The sequence below is a fragment of the Salvia hispanica genome, chromosome 4, assembly GCF_029641045.1.
Source record: "Salvia hispanica isolate PSC_SH4W2 chromosome 4, Shi_PSC_v1, whole genome shotgun sequence".
In the NCBI taxonomy this organism is placed as follows: domain Eukaryota; kingdom Viridiplantae; phylum Streptophyta; class Magnoliopsida; order Lamiales; family Lamiaceae; genus Salvia; species Salvia hispanica.
Window position 1 is genome coordinate 22,626,895 of NC_142695.1, and position 19,128 is coordinate 22,646,022.

At 35.2% G+C, this 19,128-nt stretch overlaps 4 protein-coding genes across 8 annotated transcripts; 1 reads left to right on the forward strand and 3 right to left on the reverse strand.

The window, feature by feature from the left end:
* Nucleotides 1-450: 450 nt before the first annotated feature.
* On the reverse strand, nucleotides 451-2,585 carry LOC125191835 (uncharacterized). 2 transcript variants are annotated; one of them, XM_048089257.2, is made up of 6 exons: nucleotides 2,312-2,585; nucleotides 2,176-2,211; nucleotides 1,865-1,962; nucleotides 1,424-1,765; nucleotides 954-1,002; nucleotides 451-784 (listed from the first exon to the last, which is right to left on the reverse strand). In XM_048089257.2, exons 1-6 carry the CDS (start codon nucleotides 2,560-2,562, stop codon nucleotides 694-696), a joined length of 867 nt encoding a protein of 288 aa, XP_047945214.2. In that variant the 5' UTR covers nucleotides 2,563-2,585; the 3' UTR covers nucleotides 451-693. The 2 variants fall into 2 exon arrangements, with proteins under 2 accessions (XP_047945214.2, XP_047945215.2); XM_048089258.2 differs by lacking the exon at nucleotides 2,176-2,211 and having other exon boundaries at nucleotides 2,312-2,584.
* A 1,256-nt stretch (nucleotides 2,586-3,841) lies between these two features.
* On the reverse strand, nucleotides 3,842-7,824 carry LOC125193059 (SAGA-associated factor 29 homolog A-like). Of its 4 annotated transcripts, none has more exons than XM_048090769.2 (9): nucleotides 7,501-7,824; nucleotides 6,099-6,192; nucleotides 5,775-5,851; nucleotides 5,427-5,533; nucleotides 5,183-5,268; nucleotides 5,004-5,057; nucleotides 4,354-4,504; nucleotides 4,237-4,250; nucleotides 3,842-4,149 (listed from the first exon to the last, which is right to left on the reverse strand). In XM_048090769.2, the coding sequence occupies exons 1-9, from the start codon at nucleotides 7,616-7,618 to the stop codon at nucleotides 4,047-4,049; spliced, it is 804 nt and encodes a 267-aa protein (XP_047946726.1). In that variant the 5' UTR covers nucleotides 7,619-7,824; the 3' UTR covers nucleotides 3,842-4,046. The 4 variants fall into 4 exon arrangements, with proteins under 4 accessions (XP_047946726.1, XP_047946724.1, XP_047946725.1 ...); XM_048090767.2 differs by having other exon boundaries at nucleotides 5,427-5,536; XM_048090768.2 differs by having other exon boundaries at nucleotides 6,099-6,195.
* A 6,092-nt stretch (nucleotides 7,825-13,916) lies between these two features.
* Nucleotides 13,917-17,196, forward strand: LOC125192594 (RNA-binding CRS1 / YhbY (CRM) domain protein). The gene is made up of 4 exons (XM_048090217.2): nucleotides 13,917-14,060; nucleotides 14,157-14,418; nucleotides 15,209-15,610; nucleotides 15,711-17,196. The coding sequence occupies exons 1-4, from the start codon at nucleotides 13,987-13,989 to the stop codon at nucleotides 16,662-16,664; spliced, it is 1,692 nt and encodes a 563-aa protein (XP_047946174.2). The 5' UTR covers nucleotides 13,917-13,986; the 3' UTR covers nucleotides 16,665-17,196.
* A 221-nt stretch (nucleotides 17,197-17,417) lies between these two features.
* LOC125196847 (uncharacterized) lies at nucleotides 17,418-18,780 on the reverse strand. The gene has a single exon (XM_048095507.2). The coding sequence runs from the start codon at nucleotides 18,661-18,663 to the stop codon at nucleotides 17,605-17,607; it is 1,059 nt and encodes a 352-aa protein (XP_047951464.1). The 5' UTR covers nucleotides 18,664-18,780; the 3' UTR covers nucleotides 17,418-17,604.
* Between the last annotated feature and the right edge of the window lie 348 nt (nucleotides 18,781-19,128).

Sequence of the window (19,128 nt, forward strand, 5' to 3'; positions counted from 1 at the left end):
GACGAAGAGATTTTTTGCAAATTGGTTGGGCAGGGATAATATTTGGAATAGCTTTTGATTTTCATAGAACGAATCTCAAAATTGAAAAAGAGGAGCATGGAAATGTTGGCCAATTTCGTACAAGAAAAAAATTTGAGAAGAGCTGACGTGGAATGGGGAGCTCAAATATCATATCAATTCTCAAGGATACCAAATATGTATTGATATAATATTATACATTTTCCTCTTTTGGTCATTTTTTTCAGGAGATTTTTGCAAAAGAGGTTAGTAACAAATCCATCATTTCTCTAATCCTCTCAGAAAAAACAAAACTCATTTCTTGAGGGGTCAACTTGTGATCTTCTAGAATTTGTTTATGTTCTTAAGTTCTTTCGTTTGTTTATGTTTCTTATTAATAAAACTTTATTTCATCATGTTTTACACTTGAGAGAAGTTTATTCACAACACCAATAAGCTTAAATCCTGAATATATCTATCAAAGGTACTGATCATTCATAACTTAACTACTTCAAATGAACAATGCTACTATAAGCTTTTCAAGATTGATTTTTTCCTTCAAAGTAAACAAACCACATCGCCCATGTGTATAAAGAAAAGAAAACTGATTTCCCACCCATAAAAAGTAAACGGAAACGAGGAAGATCCCCCCTTCTGCCTACTTTGAAACTGAATAAAATCTCACTCACTCTATTGCTAGCATGCTTTCGTCTTTCTTTTCTTCGTCTTTGGGGCACTGCATGTTGGATCGGTATCGGGATCGGTTTCAAGCGACATTCGCTTGGTCCTGCATGGGGAAAAAATACCAGCGAGTATAATTAAGCAGGGAAGAAAGAAGCAACTCAACCATAGGAAAATCAAGGCCAAGCCGCTGGGTTCACTGCCCGTCATCAAGCTGCCTCTGTCCTTCATGTCCCGGAAGAAAAAAGATTTTGGAACGAAGGTGTTATACGTACCCATTGGATAGTTCGCTAGCTTCGTGCTCAGCCTCTTCATCTCCAGCATCTGACAAAAGAAACCACATTATAAGTTGGAAATCAAAGAATTCAGAATTTTGTACTCGTGTGAAGAATCAAACAAATTTCACAAAACACAACATTTGAGTAGTGGCTTATGTTATATTCACACAACTACTAAATCAAATAAAAATTCAAGGTTGTGTTGTGTCTTTCCAACATAGTGTATACATTTCTTATTAATTTTATGCAATGTGACATGCTTTAGGAGAGTCAACTATTAAGACTAATTCTCTCCCTCAGTAACCATCAGTAGTAGATAGCTGATGGCTAAGCTTCAAATTTCTTAAGCATTAGCTATTTTCAAATTTCAAGCATTTTTCATATCCAGAATTTCTGTCATGAAACTCTTCGATCAAATCCAAAACACTTCACATTATTAACAAAAGCCACCAACAGAAAAGGCGTACCTTCTTGAACATCATCATCATCCTCTGGTGCTGATTCCGAACCGTCGCTCCATCTATCGCCCCCGTCATCCTGGTCCCATCGTTCTCCTTCTGGAGGCATCCAAAAGTCATCTTCTTCTGAATCACTACTCTTGCCTGCAGAATCCCTCACTTCATTTACAATCTCATCAACATTTTTCTCCTCTTTCTTATTCTTTTTCTTCTTTTCCTTCTTTTTCTTCTTCTTATTCTTCTCCTTCTTCAAACTCCCATCTTCGTTCTTCTTTGTTTTTGTTCCCTCTTTATCATCATCCGGATTTCCCTCCACCCCATTCGGAATTTCTTTCTCGGACTCAAATTTCTCTGATCACATAATACACACAAACATCATTAAACCATCCAACTTTTACTAATTTCTCCCCATTTCACATATTCTCAAGAAAATATAGGTAATACACAAACCTAGCATGTTGAGAAATCGTTTCCCACTCATATGCTTCCATATATGCTCCTCCGATTTATTAATCGAAAGCCCAGTCAATTTGCACTCTAATTTAGAACTACAAAAGAAAAGAAATTTCAATTCATCAATAATTTCAGAAACCTAATCAATCAAAATTAAGTCACTTTCCCCACCATTGTCAAATTTGAGCCAATTCAGCACATAAACAAACTGATACAATTCAATTCCATCTTCCTAAGGTGAACCCTAATCCAATTCAAAATTTAGGTATTTCATCATAAAAACAATTTGATATGAAATACAAACCCACCTTCTGAGCTGAACTCTATTCCAAACAGATACACAGCTTTTTCCACCCCGAAAAATTAACAATTCAACAACAACAAAAAAACAAATCAAAATTGAAGCAGCTGAAAATAAGCTGACTAAATTGAAAAACAAAATACCTGGAAAGGGGGTCCTGTCGGAACATATTGAGCGGAGGTTTGCTGCGAGCGAGGGCGGCATTAATGAGGCCAAGCCGACAGTGCTTGGACACAGCGTAGGCTTCTCTGGCGTGGGCAGGAAGCTCATGGCCGGTCTCCACGCATTTGAAGCGGCCGTTTTCGAGCTTCTTGAACTTAGGCTTGCCGAGCAAATTGAAGCCCTCTTTCGGCTCCTCGGATTTATGGTTTTCTCCACCTTTCTTCTTCCCCATTCTTCAAAAACAAACTGTAAATTGAAATTAGGGCAAAGCAGATTATTATTTAAGTTAGGGAAACCTGAAACGCGAAAACATGTCTTTGGGCTTATTGGGCTGGATCGGGTATTCATATTGGGCTAGCAGCGCTTTTGTGTGATTATTTTTTATGTTTGAAAATTCATCATAATTACGTATTTCCATCTCTCCTTCTCCCACAAAATTTATCGCATTTCACTTTTTATTATTTTTAGCAGTGGACTTAGATTCCACTAAAAATAAAATTTCTTTCCTTTTTCGTATGCCCCTTGAAAGTATAAACATTCACTTTTTAGGAAATTTCTTTCTCTATTGAGGTGGGACCGTTTTCCACTAACACATTTTTCTTTCTATCTTTCTCTTACTTTAGCAATTTCGTATTAAAATCCATGCCGTTTCAAAAGTTCCTATTTTTATAGCATTGAAAATGAAATACATGACGTACTTGCATAATTAGTACACCATCCGTCCCTAATAATTTTCACCATTTGACCTGACACAGGTTTTAAGAATTGTAATAAAAAGTGGGTCAAAAGAGTTAGTGGAATGTGAGTTATATTTTTATATACTCCCTCCGTCCCAAGAAAGATGAACCCTTTTCTGGACGGCACGAGAATTATGCAACTTTATTTTGTGTTTGAAGTGGAGAGAGTAAAGTAAGCGAGGGGGAATAAAATAGAGACAAATGTGTTTTTAGTTTTAGTAAAGAGTCATCTTGATTTAAACAAACTAAAATGTAAAGTGGTTCATCTTGAGCAGGACAGAGGGAGTGTTAATTTTATTTTATGATAAAATGTGAATGAAAATGAGTTAGTGAAATATGGGGTCTACTACCAAAAATAGTAAAAGTGAAAAGTAATAAAAGTAAAGGGTGAAATTTTTTTTAGAATGGACAAAAATGAAAATGAAGGACAAATTTTCAAAGACCAATGGAGTATTTGCCGAAACAGGTTGTCAGTATTAGAATGTAGTACCACAGAACTGTCTTAAAATAATTTTTTGGTCCTAAGTATAAAAAAGTGAAAAATGACCTCATTCATAAATAAATTTAATGTTAGAGGTTAATGGTGCTATTTTATTTTATAGGGGTCTGTGGTGGAAGTTCAAGAAAAGTTAGGAGTTAATCATGTATTCACTCTTTTTTTTTTTTATATTATCATGTCTACTATTATCATGATTCATGAGCTAATCTCCCCTACCAAATACTATGACTTAATATTAACCATTAGGTTAGCTTAATCGAGTTTTCACAATTGAATTCTAAAAGAAGAAAAAGAAGCACTATGCTTCCAAAATCAATTACATTACTCTACAGCTAATACAAAACTGAAATCAAAGTGAATAGACCAGACCTTGTTTTAGTTACTCTCAGCTTATACATATGACGCTAAATAGATACATTAGGCGTGGCGTCTTTCTCTCACACAAACACCATACTTTACAATGATAATTATATCATATAATCACTGACGACATCCATCCGGAAGGGCAACAACCCTGTGGAACGGCACCAACCGTTTAGGCAAAGATCCATCCTCTTCATCGTCCTCGAATTGCACAACGTAACTGTCAATAGCCAAGAACAAAGTTTGATGATTCAGAATCACATTCCATCCCAAGAAGAGGGGAAAGAAGAGGTGCAGAACTACTTACTCGTCAATTTTCCTCTGTACAATCGAGAGCATTGTGTTTTGTATGTGAAAAGCAATAGTTAGTTCACTCTGTTTTATAGCTAAATAAATGTCTTCTTCAATGAGCAGCAACAAATACCTTACGAGTCTGGTATACAGTTGCTTTATATAGCGCCGTGGTCTCTGGATAAACTGCCAAAACATGTCTACCGCTAGGAAAGTCGGGGATGTTTGATAGATCGCTCCGTTTAGGGAAAGGTATGATATGTGACATAGGCAGTTTATATTTTCTGAGAGCAGAAAGCAGAAACTGTTAGCTGTCACAGAGTCATATAGTTAATGTCTCACAACTCAGTAATGAGATTCAACCAGTGATTTCGTTACTAAACAAATGAGATTTTGACTTCAATCAGTGAATAGAGTTCTTCACAAAGCAGTTGATGGGGGTTATTTGCATATGTAAAAAATTTAGTCAGCAAATGCAATATTAGTCTTCAGAAGTAATTACAACCTTCACAATTTTATTATGAAGTAATGGTCAAATTATACAGTAATTAGGGATATTGGTCTCTAAATTAACTAATCTATATTTTTAGAGATTTCCTAAGAGAAGAAATTTCAAAAATATCAGTTCTCATGTTAAAATCAACGGCAATTAGTGAGCCAATTTAACTCCTATACTAAGAAGAGAAATCTAAAATAAAACTAAATTATAAAAGAAAAGATGTTATGCAGAAATTTTCCAATTGTCATGTAGAGTATACACTGTAAAATTAGGAAGGCATTTACCTCTGCACGGTACTCTCTTCATCTTCACCTGGGTCCTCGTCCAGCACTTCGAATCTACATGAATTAAATTATGACATGCAAACAGAATATAAATTAATGTACTTTCTCAAAAAAGGCAAACTTCCTTTGAACCCAGTAAATTAATGATAAAGAAGAGCTGTGCAAAGGTGGACACTTACTCTCTTGTTTCCTTGTCAAAATGGATTACTTTAACCACAAACCACTCATCCTTTCCAGAATTCTCTTGAGTGATCCTGGCTGCCACCTAAATCAATCGGAGGCAAGAAGAGTCATTAGCATGTCGAGACCATAGTAATAATAATACCATGAGAATAGCAAGACTGGAAAGGGCAATAATCATCCAAAATCGATAAGGAAAATTAACAAGATAATGAGGATGGAGAGTGTAAGCTGGGCACGTACTTGTTCACCCTTCAAACTCGCCAAAGACTCCAGGTGACTTCTCCTTGAAGGAGATAGCCTCGGGACTTCCGAATCAGCCTTTACCCTCTTCTTTTTCTGCTCACTACCTTCTGTGATACATGAAGTTCTTAAGTTATATTGATGGGTATAGGATGTCTGAATGGACAAAAATATACAAATATGAAATGTGAGTTAACGTTCTCTCTATTACTTGTGTTTATTTCTTCTACCAATTGATAAAAATCTATGATATGCCTAGCTTTGTCCGACTAGTTACAGCTTTCGCAATCATCACATCTTGAATGACAAAGAGATATTATTGAGATTATGTTTTGGAGGGGTACAAACCTATCCGTCTCCGATGCTGTCCTTGAGTTCCAGAAGGCATTAATGCATCCAGTTGTCCTAACAATTGACTGGAAATACTGCAAGAACAACGATAGATGAGCTGAGATATCTAGAGTTTTTAGATAAGCGGTTAGTTATTATCTGTACAAATGCCAAAAAAAGTCATTGCTCATGGGTTAGGCGTATAGCTGCAGAATACTCTTACAAGATGAAATTACTAACTTTAGAAGCATCTTTGGCTTAAGCCATTATGTTCATATAAACTTTTGGAACTGAAACTATAAACTTGGAAAATGAGAACGTCGCTTTACCATTCAAACGTACCTCACTTCACTCTCTGACAACTCTTTGGCTTGGATATACAACATCTTAAGCTTTGATAGGGAAGAGTCACCAGCCTTTTCAACCACCTCCGGACCTGCTTGCATAACATAAAAGTGGAAAAAGGTCAATGCAGGGTTACTGGATGATAATCAACTATAAATAATGTTTTTCTCCCTATAGACATTCGTATGTGGAAATTATCATTCTCTTTTATCAGATTGTATGCTAAAAATTTGATAAGCTTCTTCCTCGACATTATCACAATTCATACCCATGTGTTCACCTTATTCACTGTGAACTAAAATAAGGCATGGAATACACAAGGAACCACATTAGAATCAGTCACCAAAACAAGTGCATCCTCTGAAAGCTGGTACTGCAACTTAGAATCAGATTTTGTGCATAATCCAACATATAGAACATAATTGGGGATCAGCTGTATAAATAATAATTTTCCACATAAACATACACAAGCTTTAACATAATAACTCCCTCTTTCCTTATACACATGACACTCACCACATGCAGAAGGGCATTTCATTACACAAAAACAACGGATCATATCCATCTGAAAAACCTTCGACCACTATCCACACAACATAAATTAAGTAATCATTTCATAGTTTGAAACAACCCAAGCTCTTAATCAAGATCAAAGCTCATGTGAACTCAACTCATTGCCTTATCAGATCAAGCTCTCCCCTTAAATATGATAGCTCAACTTGATCTAACTCATAATCAAACAACAGTTAAACAAAGCACACGTAAAAACAAGTTCAACATTTCACGCCTTAACCCAATACCAATCCATCCAAAAATCCTTCGACCACTATTCACACAACATAAATTAAGTAATCATTTCAAACTTTTATAGTTAGAACTACCCAAGCTCTCAATCCAGATCAAAGCTCATCTGTACTAAACTCATTGCCTTATCAGATCAAGCTCTCCCCTTAAAAATGTTAGCTCAACTTGAGCTAACCGATAATCAAGCAACAGTTAAACAAAGCAGGCGCAAAAAAAGTTCCAACATTTCACGCCTGAACTCAATACCAATCCAATCCCAAAACAAGCTATTTAGCTAAAAATTTCGAACTCAACACCATTCTGGGCTTATCTGCTACCCACACAGCCAAAATTCACCAAACAGAAAAGCTCGACAAGTGTCAGCAACTTCCAAATCAAAGAAAAAACACGCATGTAACCGAAACGATAAACAATACAATTATAATCATCATTAACTCCCACAGTCCACGCTTAATTGTGCTAATCAAAATCTCTAATTAAAGATAAACCAGTAAAAAAGGTTCTGATCAAAATTAACGGTCCAATCGAGAATGACTAAAAACAAATTACTACTATCAAAATGCAAACGATAATTCCGAACTCCTAGAAGACTCACAAGAAATCAGCTTCTTGTGCATCTTATTGATCTCGATAAGCACTTCCTCCTGCTCTTTCCTCAGCCGATCGAGCTCCTTCGAGCTATCGAGTATTCCGGCAATGTCCGGCGACGACATCGTTCCGAGTAAACACGGAGATCGCGCTTAATGAGTAAATCTGACGAATGCAATGCAAGCAATCTGATTTTTGATCAGCTTCCACAGATTTTTGAGGAATGCAAGCAATCTGACGAATTTCAGCTGCTCGAGAAATTCTGGAATTTATTTTTTTTTGAAAAAGCAATTTTAAAATTCTCCCTAAATGAGTAAATTTTTAATTTATGAATTTGGGAGATTTTGTTTGGGTTAGAGTTCAAGACTTTAAGTAATTAATTTGAGGGAATCGTCAAACATCAATGTGTAAGAGGCTACCACGTGGCACCTCGCTTGACGTTGACTAGTCAAACCAATTTTAATTATGTCTTGTGGATATACAAAATTTATTTAATCCATACATCGAGAATGTAGTGTAACATCGATCTGACATATTGCATTTTAAGAATATTTAGTGAATGTATATTCAACGAATAGAATAATTAAAAAGGGTCACTCTATATAAAAATGTGTGATTTTTAAGAAATAAAAAGTTTTAATTTCACAATCCATATGTTAAATTCCAAATTAGTAGGTACATAATTGATGTTATAAACAATTACGGTATTAGTATAATAGGAGTATTTTGTTACATGGAAGTACTACTATACTGGAAGTATGATTTGAATAATGTGGTCTTTCATTGAACATGTTCAATAATCTCAAATAAATGTCAAATTTGAAATTGTTTTTCCGATGTACTAACTTGTAATAAATATAAAATAAGCCAGCAGGTAGGGGTTGGAATACGGGTATATGTGGATACCCGATCCAAAAAATACCGGGTATCCAAACCCGAAAATCATCAAAATGTCTATCCAAAACCCGCCTTGATATATTTTCGGGTACTCCAATACCCACCCCGGGTATCCATATCCGACGTATCGGGTATCCAAATACCCGACTATTTACATGTGTTAATAATTAATAAAAAAATTAAATTTTATATATTAATAGAAATATAGAAATATCTAAATTGACTAATATCTTTAATGTTTCATTTATTTTGTAGTATAAAACTAAAAAAAAATGGATCACTTTTATTTTAAAGTATAAGATTATATTTAATGCAAAATGGCTAAACCTAATTTAAAATATGCTTTAAATAATAAATTGGATATTCAGGTAATACCCGATACCCATTCGGGTTATCCAATACCCGATTTATCTCATATTTCAATACTCAATCCCACACCCAATCCCATAAAATTGGATATTGGGTATCCAAATCCGGCAGATATTGGGTCGGGTACGGGTAAATCCAATACCCGATATCCGTATTCCCACCCCTACCAGCAGGGGCAGCACAAATCACAATTGACAACGGAAGGGCAGATCTTGCTACAATGAGTCTGAGTTCAAATCTCAATGCGGTCGTGTAGTTACTTCCATTTCTCATGCACAAGGTGAGGCCTTGAGAGATGGGCTTCTGGTAGCCAGTGAGTTAAGGTCTCCTCCTTAACAGACTACTGCGTACCCTGATTAACCCCCTCACATGATGTCGGGTCGGAGTGTGGGGGGCCGCTAAGGCGATAGAAACGCTTTTTTGCTGCAATAGATGTAAAATACAAAGAGAATGGCGCCGGTATTAGTATTCAATAGGAGTGTTAACAAATGTGTACATAATCCTATACTTCGTGCAAGAAGCGAGTAAAGAAGATTGTTATAGGTACTCCGTGTCCAAAAGTTATGTACCAACATAGTTGGGACAGAGGGAGTATAATATTTAAGAATAGATATTTACTGAGTTAAATGGAGAAAATATAATAATCGACGAAAGAGGAACAATAAGATAAATAAAGAGAAAAAGAAATAAAATTATAAGAATAACTAATGTGCAAAATATATTACTATAAGTTTGTATTGGGGTTATTAATGGGAATGTAAGCTAGAGTATTAAATTGAAAGTTGAGTATGTTAAAATTAATAAATATTTTATTATTTTGAACTCAAATCCTTTGCAGTTGTAATGCCCCGAACTCTTTAAAACGGGTGACGCTACCAAAATACTAAAATTCTAATTTCTTTTATTTTTAAAATTCAGAATTTAAATGAAAATAAGAAAAATGGAAACGATTTTATAAACTTAAAAGAAAAATTATCATTGACATATTTTTTTTATATATATAAAACAATTAAAAGAACATTAATAAGAATATACTACAACATCGGAAATATGTGTATATAGATATCTATGCCAAAATGTATCACTATGTTAAAAATATAGATATTTCATCTGTCAATGATGATTTTTCTTTTAAGTTTATAAAATCGTTTCCATTTTTCTTATTTCCATTTAAATTCTGAATTTTAAAAGTAAAAGAAATTAGAATTTTAGTATTTTGGTAGCGTCATCCGTTTTAAAGAGTTCTGGGCGTTACAACAGTGCTACCAATCACGCCATAAACCATACTAATCAAAACAATAAAATTATGTATCAAATGACATTAATATGATATAGAATACATAATAATAAATTGATCATATCTGTAAAAAAAAATATATGTTCAAATATAGAAATTATAGTATTTATTAATAATTAAATGATGATCAATAACATGATAAGAACTTAAAAATTATGAAGTAACATATAACAAAACAAAATAATTTGATACGCAATAATGTAGAACAAACAATATCATTTTGATGAAATTCTTTATTAATACCATTTGATCAATATAATAAATGACTTGAAGGCTAGTATTAAAATTGAATAAATCAATACAATGCCGGGCTCAACATTAATGATTTCATTGACAATAATATAAAGAATCCACTCCTTTTCACCTACCAATCAATAAAAGCATCAATCACTACAACTACACAAAACCAATTACTCAATTTCATCTTCTCCAAAACCAACTCCATTTGTCAAACATTCTCTTTGTCGAGAACAACAAGAAAACAATGGCTAAATCAACAAAGAATGTATCCTTATATGATGAGATTCCAGAATTCTTCACAGTATTTCCCTAACATGAGCAATTAAAAATGGTAGTATGTATTTGTTAATCATCAATATATTCTAAGAAAGATCTTTTGAGATAGCATATTATTTTTATTGCAATTTGTTTTGTACTTCAATTTTTTTTCTCTAATAAATTCCTTGTATAATCTGGATGCACAAAATATAATTACTTTTATGTTGAATGATAGAACAGATCTTTCCAAGATGCTTTCAAAGATTATTTGGATACAAGATTGGACCAACATGCACATTAGAAGATAGATTTGCAAATCTTGGGAAACAAAAAGTCACATCAACTTCAACCGGAAAATTATGTTTGGATGATGAATGTGAGAAGTTTCAATTGCTAGAAAATAAGAATGATGTTTTTTGGTATACTCATATTTGCATTTAATTGGATTTTAATTGTTGCATTTTTGTAATTTTAGACTTGATAAATTATCACACCCGATCCCTCTGACGTAAACTCTTTTACTGAATAAATTTAAAATTTAAAACAACCAACCCACATGGCAAATACATAAAACACCAATATTAGATAAATTCAAAAATCAACATTTATATATTTCATATTTCAAAATATTTTGAAGTAGTAGTGGGATCCTCTCACCACTCTATATTCCATGCATTCATATAAATGCAAAATGATGAGAAAAAGGTTGCCACAACATGCTAACCATCGACCAAGAAATTACGTGGAGTTTGTATAACTCACGTCAATCAAAACATCACTAATATCATACTACTAAATTTATTAGTGGTTAATATGAGTCACGACTCAGTATAGATAAACTCTTATTATTCTATGATAGATCAAGTCTGGTATCTGTTCAGGATACCTCAGTAATTTCACTCATAGATCCATCTGTAACTTAATCAAAAGGTCCCCGTGTAATTTTGACCCGTAGGTTCCCCTGTAATTTTGACCCGTAGTTCTCTTCGTATTTTGTCTCATATGCAACAATACTAGTTTTTCATTTCATCAATTCCAAATTAAACTTTTTTATTTATTGAAAAATTTTAACCACAAACATCACGGGATAATCAAATTTATTTAGTAGCTTCAATTATATTTTATATTCCTCTCACGAGAGAATTGACAAGTATGCATGTAATATATCCCCCATCTTTCTGGATTTATCACTTTGGTATTAGTTAGCAATACGGCAATACCTCCCACAAAATATTCGTATTCTTGAACTTTAACGAGTAACTTGGAAAAAATAAGGATACTCATTATTATACAACCAAAATTTATATAAGTCAGAAACTAGGAGACTATGTTATTAGAGTTTATATACTAGTATATGTGTATATGAGTAATTTATGTAAATTTTTTAATTTTAACTATATATCTTTACAATTGTTAATTATGTAAAATTTTATATGTTAATGAAATTCACATTGCCATTGAGTAAGTATAGTACAGTATATAATAAAATTAATTTAAAAAATAAAAAATTGAAAGGAAGGATATAAGACTGAACTTATGTTGCGCATCAAAAGTTCAGTCATATAACCTTTCTTTGAATTTTTATCGTCATTAGTGCATATTGAAATGATAAGTGAGAATTTTTATGGACCATGAATATTTTAAAAGAAATAAAAAGATCCAGTCTCTTTTATGCATGCTATGAGAAATGCTACTAACATCACATTCTCAATTATGTCGTGTGAAATTTACTATTGGTTATGATTAAGATGTCTGTGTACACATGATCAATATGTTACCATTTCTTTTATGAGGCAAGCTATGTTTAATTTACAAAATATATTAAAATTATAAATTTGATTATTCATTACTAATTAAATAGTAGCAGTAACTTATTTAATTTTATGCTATTTATGAAGTTAACAATTTGGAATGTATATTAAAATAAACATAAATACATATAACAAAAATAATAAAATAAATTTAATGTGAAAATGCTTATCGTATTTGTACATGAAGCAGCAAGGAAGATGAGCAACATTAATCAGATCCATTACTAAAAGAGATATTGGTCTCTAAAACCATACTTTGCCTAAAATTTAATATTTTTCATAAACTTTGACATTGGTTTTAATATCACAAACTTTGCATTTTGTTTGGTACTTCCCAAACTCACTCAAATAAGATATTTTCATCAAAATCTTATTTTACGTAGGCAATCGTGATACGTTTTATGATATTTTAAACCATTTTTTAAGTTCATAACATGTACGATAAACACGTTGAAAACCACGTTGATTTAACTGAATATGATAAAAAAAGCCTCGTAAGTTAGTCAAATATATTAATAGACATGCCGTGGAAAATACCAAACAAAGTGCAAAGTTTGTGATACTCCTATTATATACCAATTTTAAAAGTTCGTGGAAAAGAGGAATGATGTGCTGCGCGGCTTTATATGAGCGCTATTTAAGCGACTGCTGATGTGGCATTGACATAATTATTTTTTGTTTTACACTGTATTAGTAATTCTTTCGTTTTCTCCCACAACAAGGCCACAAACACGAATTCTGTTCTTCAGCCCTGGACATATTCTGAAAATTTTATTCTAATTGAGATGTTCATTCTTCTATCATTCTATGCAAAACAATTAAATTAATAAGTCATTTCGTTCCGATGAGTTTTATCTATCGGAAAATCTCGCCAAAACGAGAAACCAATTCAGTAGTACTCTTCTTCTACTTTCTCTGCAAATTCTCCATTTTCTATGCAATAAAAAAGCAATATCTCTTTCATTCTTGTTCAGAAAGAATGAGAAAATTTTCATTTTGGCAGTGAAAAATAATTGTAGAAATTTTAGGAATGATTCAATATCACCACATTCATTCTTTTTTTGTTTCTTTTTTAAATTCAGGAAAATTCGAAAATAAAAAAATTAAAAAAAATATTGTAATTTTCAAATTTTGTATTTTTCAATATGGTAATAAAAATTGAAAATTAAAAATAAAAACAAAAAATAAAAATACTCCATAGGATTTCAATTATGTATTTTTCGTATTTTCGGATGTTGTAATTTTCATGGTTTTTAATGATTTAATGAATTATTAGTATTAATTTAATGTTTCAATGAAATATTAATTGAATTTGTTGGAAATAAAAATAAAAAATAAAATTCAATGAATAGTTAATGAATGAAATGGTTAAGAGATGGAGGGATACATATGCTGTTTCTTAGATACGAGCTGAGGTGAAAGTATAGTGAAACTTATGAATAGTGAAGAGATAATAAGAGATAAGGAAGTGGATAGTCTAACCTATTTGTGGGGCTACTAATTAATTATACAAATCGCGGGGGATATATTGTAATTAACCAAACTGTTAAACCCCACCTAAAAACCCCCGAACTCCAATTCAATCGCGGCCGGTTTTCAATTCCCGGAAATTTGAATCAAAATGATGTCTGTTTATACTAGAAATCTTCGAAATCAATGTCTCAGAACCCTTTCTTCCCTCCTCCTCAATCAAAGGTAAATGAATTTTGTGTAATTTCTCCAAAAATTTCTCATTTTTTTGTTAAGAGTTGTGCATATATCCGATCAATTGAACTTTTCCATTTTGCTCAGGGTTGATGTCATCACGAGAAGCAGTTTTGCTGCAATTTCGACGCCTGGATTCAGCAATGTGAGCTGTGAATCGTCTTCGGCGCCGACAATATGGAGCAGTTTTGACGGAGCGCGGCGTTTCTCGTCGAAGAGTATGAGGAGTAAAGTGGAGAAGCGGATGCAGCGGGAGTCGGGCAAAACCCTAAGGGAAATTCGGAGGGCGAAAAAATTGAGGAAGAAATTGATGACTGATGAAGAACGCCTCATATACAATCTTAGAAGGGTATGCTATTACTACTGATTTCTACTACTAGTTTTTCTTTTTGGTCATTTTCTGTGTCAAGACTGGTTCTTTGATGGTGAAATGGGATAGCTTGCTTTAGTAGTTATTGGAATTTAGTTGATTAGTTTGAGTTCTCCTTTTTGATCCATTCATTTGGATATGTGAAATGAATCACTATTTGTAGCTGCTTAAATTGCTAGTGCAATGTTGGAGTGAAGAAACGAATGGTGAACTTGGATAACAATTACTACCTCCGTTATTGAAAAATAGAAACTTTTGAAACAACACGATTTAATCCCCAATTGGTAAAAGTAAGGGAAAAGAATTGGTAAAGTAGGAGAGAATGAGAGAAAAATGGGTACAGTAAGGGAGAGGGGGAGAAAAAGTAGTGAAAGTAATGCTAGTGGATTGTGGGGTCCACTTCCTAATATAGAAAGTTTAAAATGTTTCTGTATTTAAGAGACGGACCAAAAGGGAAATAGTTTCTATTTTTAGGAGACGGAGGTAGTATGTCTTTATATTCGATTTTCAGACACTGCACAACAATGTCTTTACATTTACTCGTATATGTTCAAAGGTGTATTAATCTTTTTTGGTGACTCGTTCTTGTTTCCGATTGGGCTTTGTTGTTGTCTCTTGTTGCTTAGCATCTTCTTCATTTAATAGAAGTGGTGCTGTTTTTTTTAATATAATTGCAAGCATTGAGTTCTCTATTTGCTGCTTGTTTTTCTCCTTTAATATTTAGAAGCTGAATATTTCACCATTTTGCTTCATGTTTTGACTAGTCCAGGCAAAGAAAAAGGTGGCTTTGCTTCTTCAGAAGCTGAAAAAGTACGAACTACCAGAGCTTCCGCTTCCTCGTCATGATCCCGAGTTGTTCACTGCAGAGCAGTTGCAGGCATACAAGAAGATTGGTTTCAGAAATAAGAACTATGTCCCTGTTGGTGTTCGCGGTGTCTTTGGAGGAGTTGTTCAGAACATGCACCTTCACTGGAAATTCCATGAGACGGTCCAAGTTTGTTGTGATAATTTCCCCAAGGAAAAGATTAAAGAGATGGCATCCATGCTCACAAGATTAAGTGGAGGGATTGTCGTGAATGTACACAATGTGAAAACCATTATCATGTTTCGTGGCAGAAACTATCGCCAACCTAAGAACTTGATACCTATCAACACCCTCACGAAAAGGAAGGTGAGGTGTAATCTTCCTCAATATTGGCATCTGCAAACAAATTTAAAGAGTGTAGAATAAATATGTTGAATCCTAATTACTCGTATTTTTTACATTGCAGGCATTATTCAAGGCACGATTTGAACAGGCCCTTGAATCTCAGAAGCTTAACATAAAAAAGATAGAACAAGAGCTCCGCAGGAAGGGTGTGAATCCTGATGACCCAGTTGCCATGGCTAGCATCCAAAGAGTGGCTTCGACTTTTTTCAATGCTATTGATAAGAGAGAGGGAAGTCCCTACGTCTTTCGAGAGGACAAGACAACACAAGTGGCATCTGAGGAGAGCTTTCAGCAGCCGCAAGATGCTGGTGGTGATAGTGATCAGGAGGAGCTCGACCGATTCATTGCAGAGATAGAAGATGCGGCTGATAAAGAATGGGCTGAGGAGGAATCAGCAGAGAAGGAAGAGCTTAACCGGATAAGATACTGGAATAGAGAAGATTTTGGTGGTAGATACCAAAGATTTGAAGGTATCAGAAATGAGTACTTGGGTAATGAAACGAAGGATAGGATGAAATACAGGGATCAAAGGCGTAGGGGGAGAGCCTCTGACAATGAGGTTGAAGGTGATGATGATGGGTTTGAATCTGATGGCATTGGAGAAGTGGTTCGTGGGAGTTATGAGGATGACTCTGATGAATCTAATGGGGAGAGATATCAGCGTAGCAACGCTGGTAGAGCCAACAGCAGGGGTTTTGGTAGAAATGAAATGAAACCCAATGGTAGGAAGAATCAACATACTGTTCAAGAACACGCATTAAGTGATTTGGAAGATATAACGTGGGATCCGGAGGGCGAAGGGCGAGACCTGAGGGATTCAAGAACATCAAATCGTCAGAGTGGGAGCATTAGTAACGTCAATAACTTTGAACAGACTGAGACGAACAGAAGATCGCATAGAGGCACTCCAGCAACGTCGAAAGGCAGTGCTTTTGATCGAGATCCATTTAGCGAATCGGAGCTAGCAGAATGGGAATCAGATGCTACATCAGGAGATGATGAAGGCAGCAAATAAACTACGATAAATTATACTACTAGAATCAGATAACTCAAGAATGTTGGGTGAAATTTGAACTTGTGGCAGCTTCTGATAACTCCTCATGATGCAAGGTTAAAGGATATTTTGAACTTCTTATTTTCCTTGTCGAAAAGGAACAAACTGATTGGAGGTTCATGATATGCCAGCGGTGGAGAAGGGCGGTGGCTCGCCGTTGCAGTGGACAATTTGTTCGTTGTTGCTGCTTCTCAACAGGTAGGAATTGGGGATGAGTGGAACTGTTGATGTGGAATTTTTATTTATCAAATATTTTTCTGGATTTTACCACATGTTAATTAACCGAAGCCTAGCAAGATGGAGCTTAATGCTCCATGTGCTATCTTTTATGTGGTGAAATAGTTTCAAAAAACTTTAGTGGGCGTTAAGATTCACTTTGTCTAAATAGATTCAATCTTTTACTCCCTAGTATCTTTTCTTAGTTTTGTTTATCCAACAAAAGTATATGCTTATTTAGTTTTTGGGTTCTATATAACAAGTACCTCCTTCATTATCAATCGCAATTTATACAGAGAATATTCGCACAAGTATTCCTTCAAATATAACCATATGGGATATTTGATGGTGACCGCATGGAATATATTTTTCTCACAGCACATGAACATTAAATATGGGATATTTAATGGTTATGTCATGGAAACATTTGGAAATGAGAACATCAATGAAAGCACCAATTGTTAGACGCCTTCAAAACTGAGAAGAAAGCGAAAAAACTAAACTCAAGGAGGCATTTCTAACTTCCAATTCATACATAATAACTAGACTCAATGAAGATAAAGATTGCATAAAAAATAGTTAACTAAATTAAATACTCCTATATGCTAACTAAAACAAAATTAAGAAGATATGTTGGAGACTATCTTGGGCGAGATTTCTAGCTCGAGGGTCCTATCATCTACCCTCAACCACTCTCCCTTACACAGTTCCCGGGCAAGAGGTACTTGTACTCCTCCGCATTCTCGAGAAGGAAAGTGGGCAGATGAACGGCCGAGTGTGAGTGAGGAATCGGGCCCATCTTCCCGATGATCTCCCTAAACGTGTACTCCTCCGGTAGCATATCATACAAATCAGCCCCTTTGCATATCAGTTCCTGAATCCTTTTATGGCTGAGGTAGTGCGAAAATCTCACTCGATCCGTGTGGCTATAAGCCTTCATCTTGAACACGAAATCGCTTATGTAACGAAAGCAGAAGCTGCAGTGCCACCCAGCGTCCGCCAGGAGGAGGTCCGCCTGGCGGTAATGAGCATACCTCGTCTCCCCCCTCCGGTACCTATGCACCGAGGCCCTCCAGCTCCGGAGATCATACAAAAATTCATATGAATAGACATAGTTTTTCAACTGGAGGTGGAGAACTTGAGGAATGTCATCACACCATCTCAGTAGATCAATGGTGTGCCTGCTCGGAATCTCATCAACGTCCGACATGATGAGGAGGTCGTCATCTCCTATCCCCGCGAGCCTCAGGAGCTGGTCGAGCGCCAGCCTTTGGTACGCCTCCTCAACGAAGGGGTTCTCGCCTCTCATGAACCTTCCCCCAATCATGTTGTAGTTGAGCCGGGGCTCAACAAATTTGAACTTGTCCCGGTTCAAGGCGAAGTTGAGGGGCTTGGGGAGGGCTGTGAAGGTGGAGTTGGACTCGAGCAGGACGAATTGTGACACATACGGATGCAACTCCTTCCATCGGATCATGAGCATGTCGACCTCGTTGCTGAAGAGGACAGCATCGTATACGCGCCTAGGGAAGTCCCGGATGCCCCAGCCGTGGAGCTTGCATAGAGTCTCCATGGAGACGTTGTCGGTGTAGTAGTGAGTTAGGGTTGTGAAGGGCTTGGGAGGGGAGTCCCACAATGGCCGGACGAAGTAGGTTAGCTTTTGGCCGTGGATGTATATGCCAATCATGCCGGAGGGGATCACTAGACATAGCAACAGCACTACAAATATCCACCGGATTCTTGACATGATCAACACTACTTCTTGATGAATACACAACACATTTAACAATATAAATGCAACTTGTTGATTCTTAAATATCAAGAGATTGGTAATGCTGAGCTCCTTATATGACCACACACCCTCGTCATTAATTTTTCTACATTATTTTGTACTAATAAAGTGGTCGAGTGGTATGGGTCAGTCCATCCTAAACTAAATGGTCAGAGGATCTGTCACTGTCTTTGGGCATGAAGCAGTCTTAAATCCTTGGACTAACTGTCCTATCCATCGAGATGACTACAAATTAGCGCAGAAAATAGGCACTGAGCCTGCCAGTGGATATCCTTGGTAATTACCAAAAATAAATCTATTGAGCTTACATCAAGATTATATGTTCTCATAAAGATCGAATGTATAATTATTCGCACAATTTTTTGCAGCATGAAATTTTCTGGTGAACGAATAAGCATTCAATTAAATCTCATACTTAAA

What these genes read in the sequence shown, in the direction of transcription:
- LOC125191835 (XM_048089257.2), bottom strand. Translation starts at nt 2,562, where the DNA reads ATGGGGAAGAAGAAAGGTGGAGAAAACCATAAATCCGAGGAGCCGAAA. An exon ending in CGACAGGACCCCCTTTCCAG is followed by an intron (nt 2,212 to 2,311) that starts GTATTTTGTTTT and finishes GGGTGGAAAAAG; the next exon opens with CTGTGTATCTGTTTGGAATA. An exon ending in AATAGAGTTCAGCTCAGAAG is followed by an intron (nt 1,963 to 2,175) that starts GTGGGTTTGTAT and finishes TTTCTTTTGTAG; the next exon opens with TTCTAAATTAGAGTGCAAAT.
- LOC125192594 (XM_048090217.2), top strand. Translation starts at nt 13,987, where the DNA reads ATGATGTCTGTTTATACTAGAAATCTTCGAAATCAATGTCTCAGAACC. An exon ending in TCATATACAATCTTAGAAGG is followed by an intron (nt 14,419 to 15,208) that starts GTATGCTATTAC and finishes TGACTAGTCCAG; the next exon opens with GCAAAGAAAAAGGTGGCTTT. An exon ending in ACACCCTCACGAAAAGGAAG is followed by an intron (nt 15,611 to 15,710) that starts GTGAGGTGTAAT and finishes TTTACATTGCAG; the next exon opens with GCATTATTCAAGGCACGATT.
- LOC125193059 (XM_048090766.2), bottom strand. Translation starts at nt 7,618, where the DNA reads ATGTCGTCGCCGGACATTGCCGGAATACTCGATAGCTCGAAGGAGCTC. An exon ending in TTGTCAGAGAGTGAAGTGAG is followed by an intron (nt 5,852 to 6,098) that starts GTACGTTTGAAT and finishes TTGTTCTTGCAG; the next exon opens with TATTTCCAGTCAATTGTTAG. An exon ending in ACAGCATCGGAGACGGATAG is followed by an intron (nt 5,537 to 5,774) that starts GTTTGTACCCCT and finishes CATGTATCACAG; the next exon opens with AAGGTAGTGAGCAGAAAAAG.
- LOC125196847 (XM_048095507.2), bottom strand. Translation starts at nt 18,663, where the DNA reads ATGTCAAGAATCCGGTGGATATTTGTAGTGCTGTTGCTATGTCTAGTG.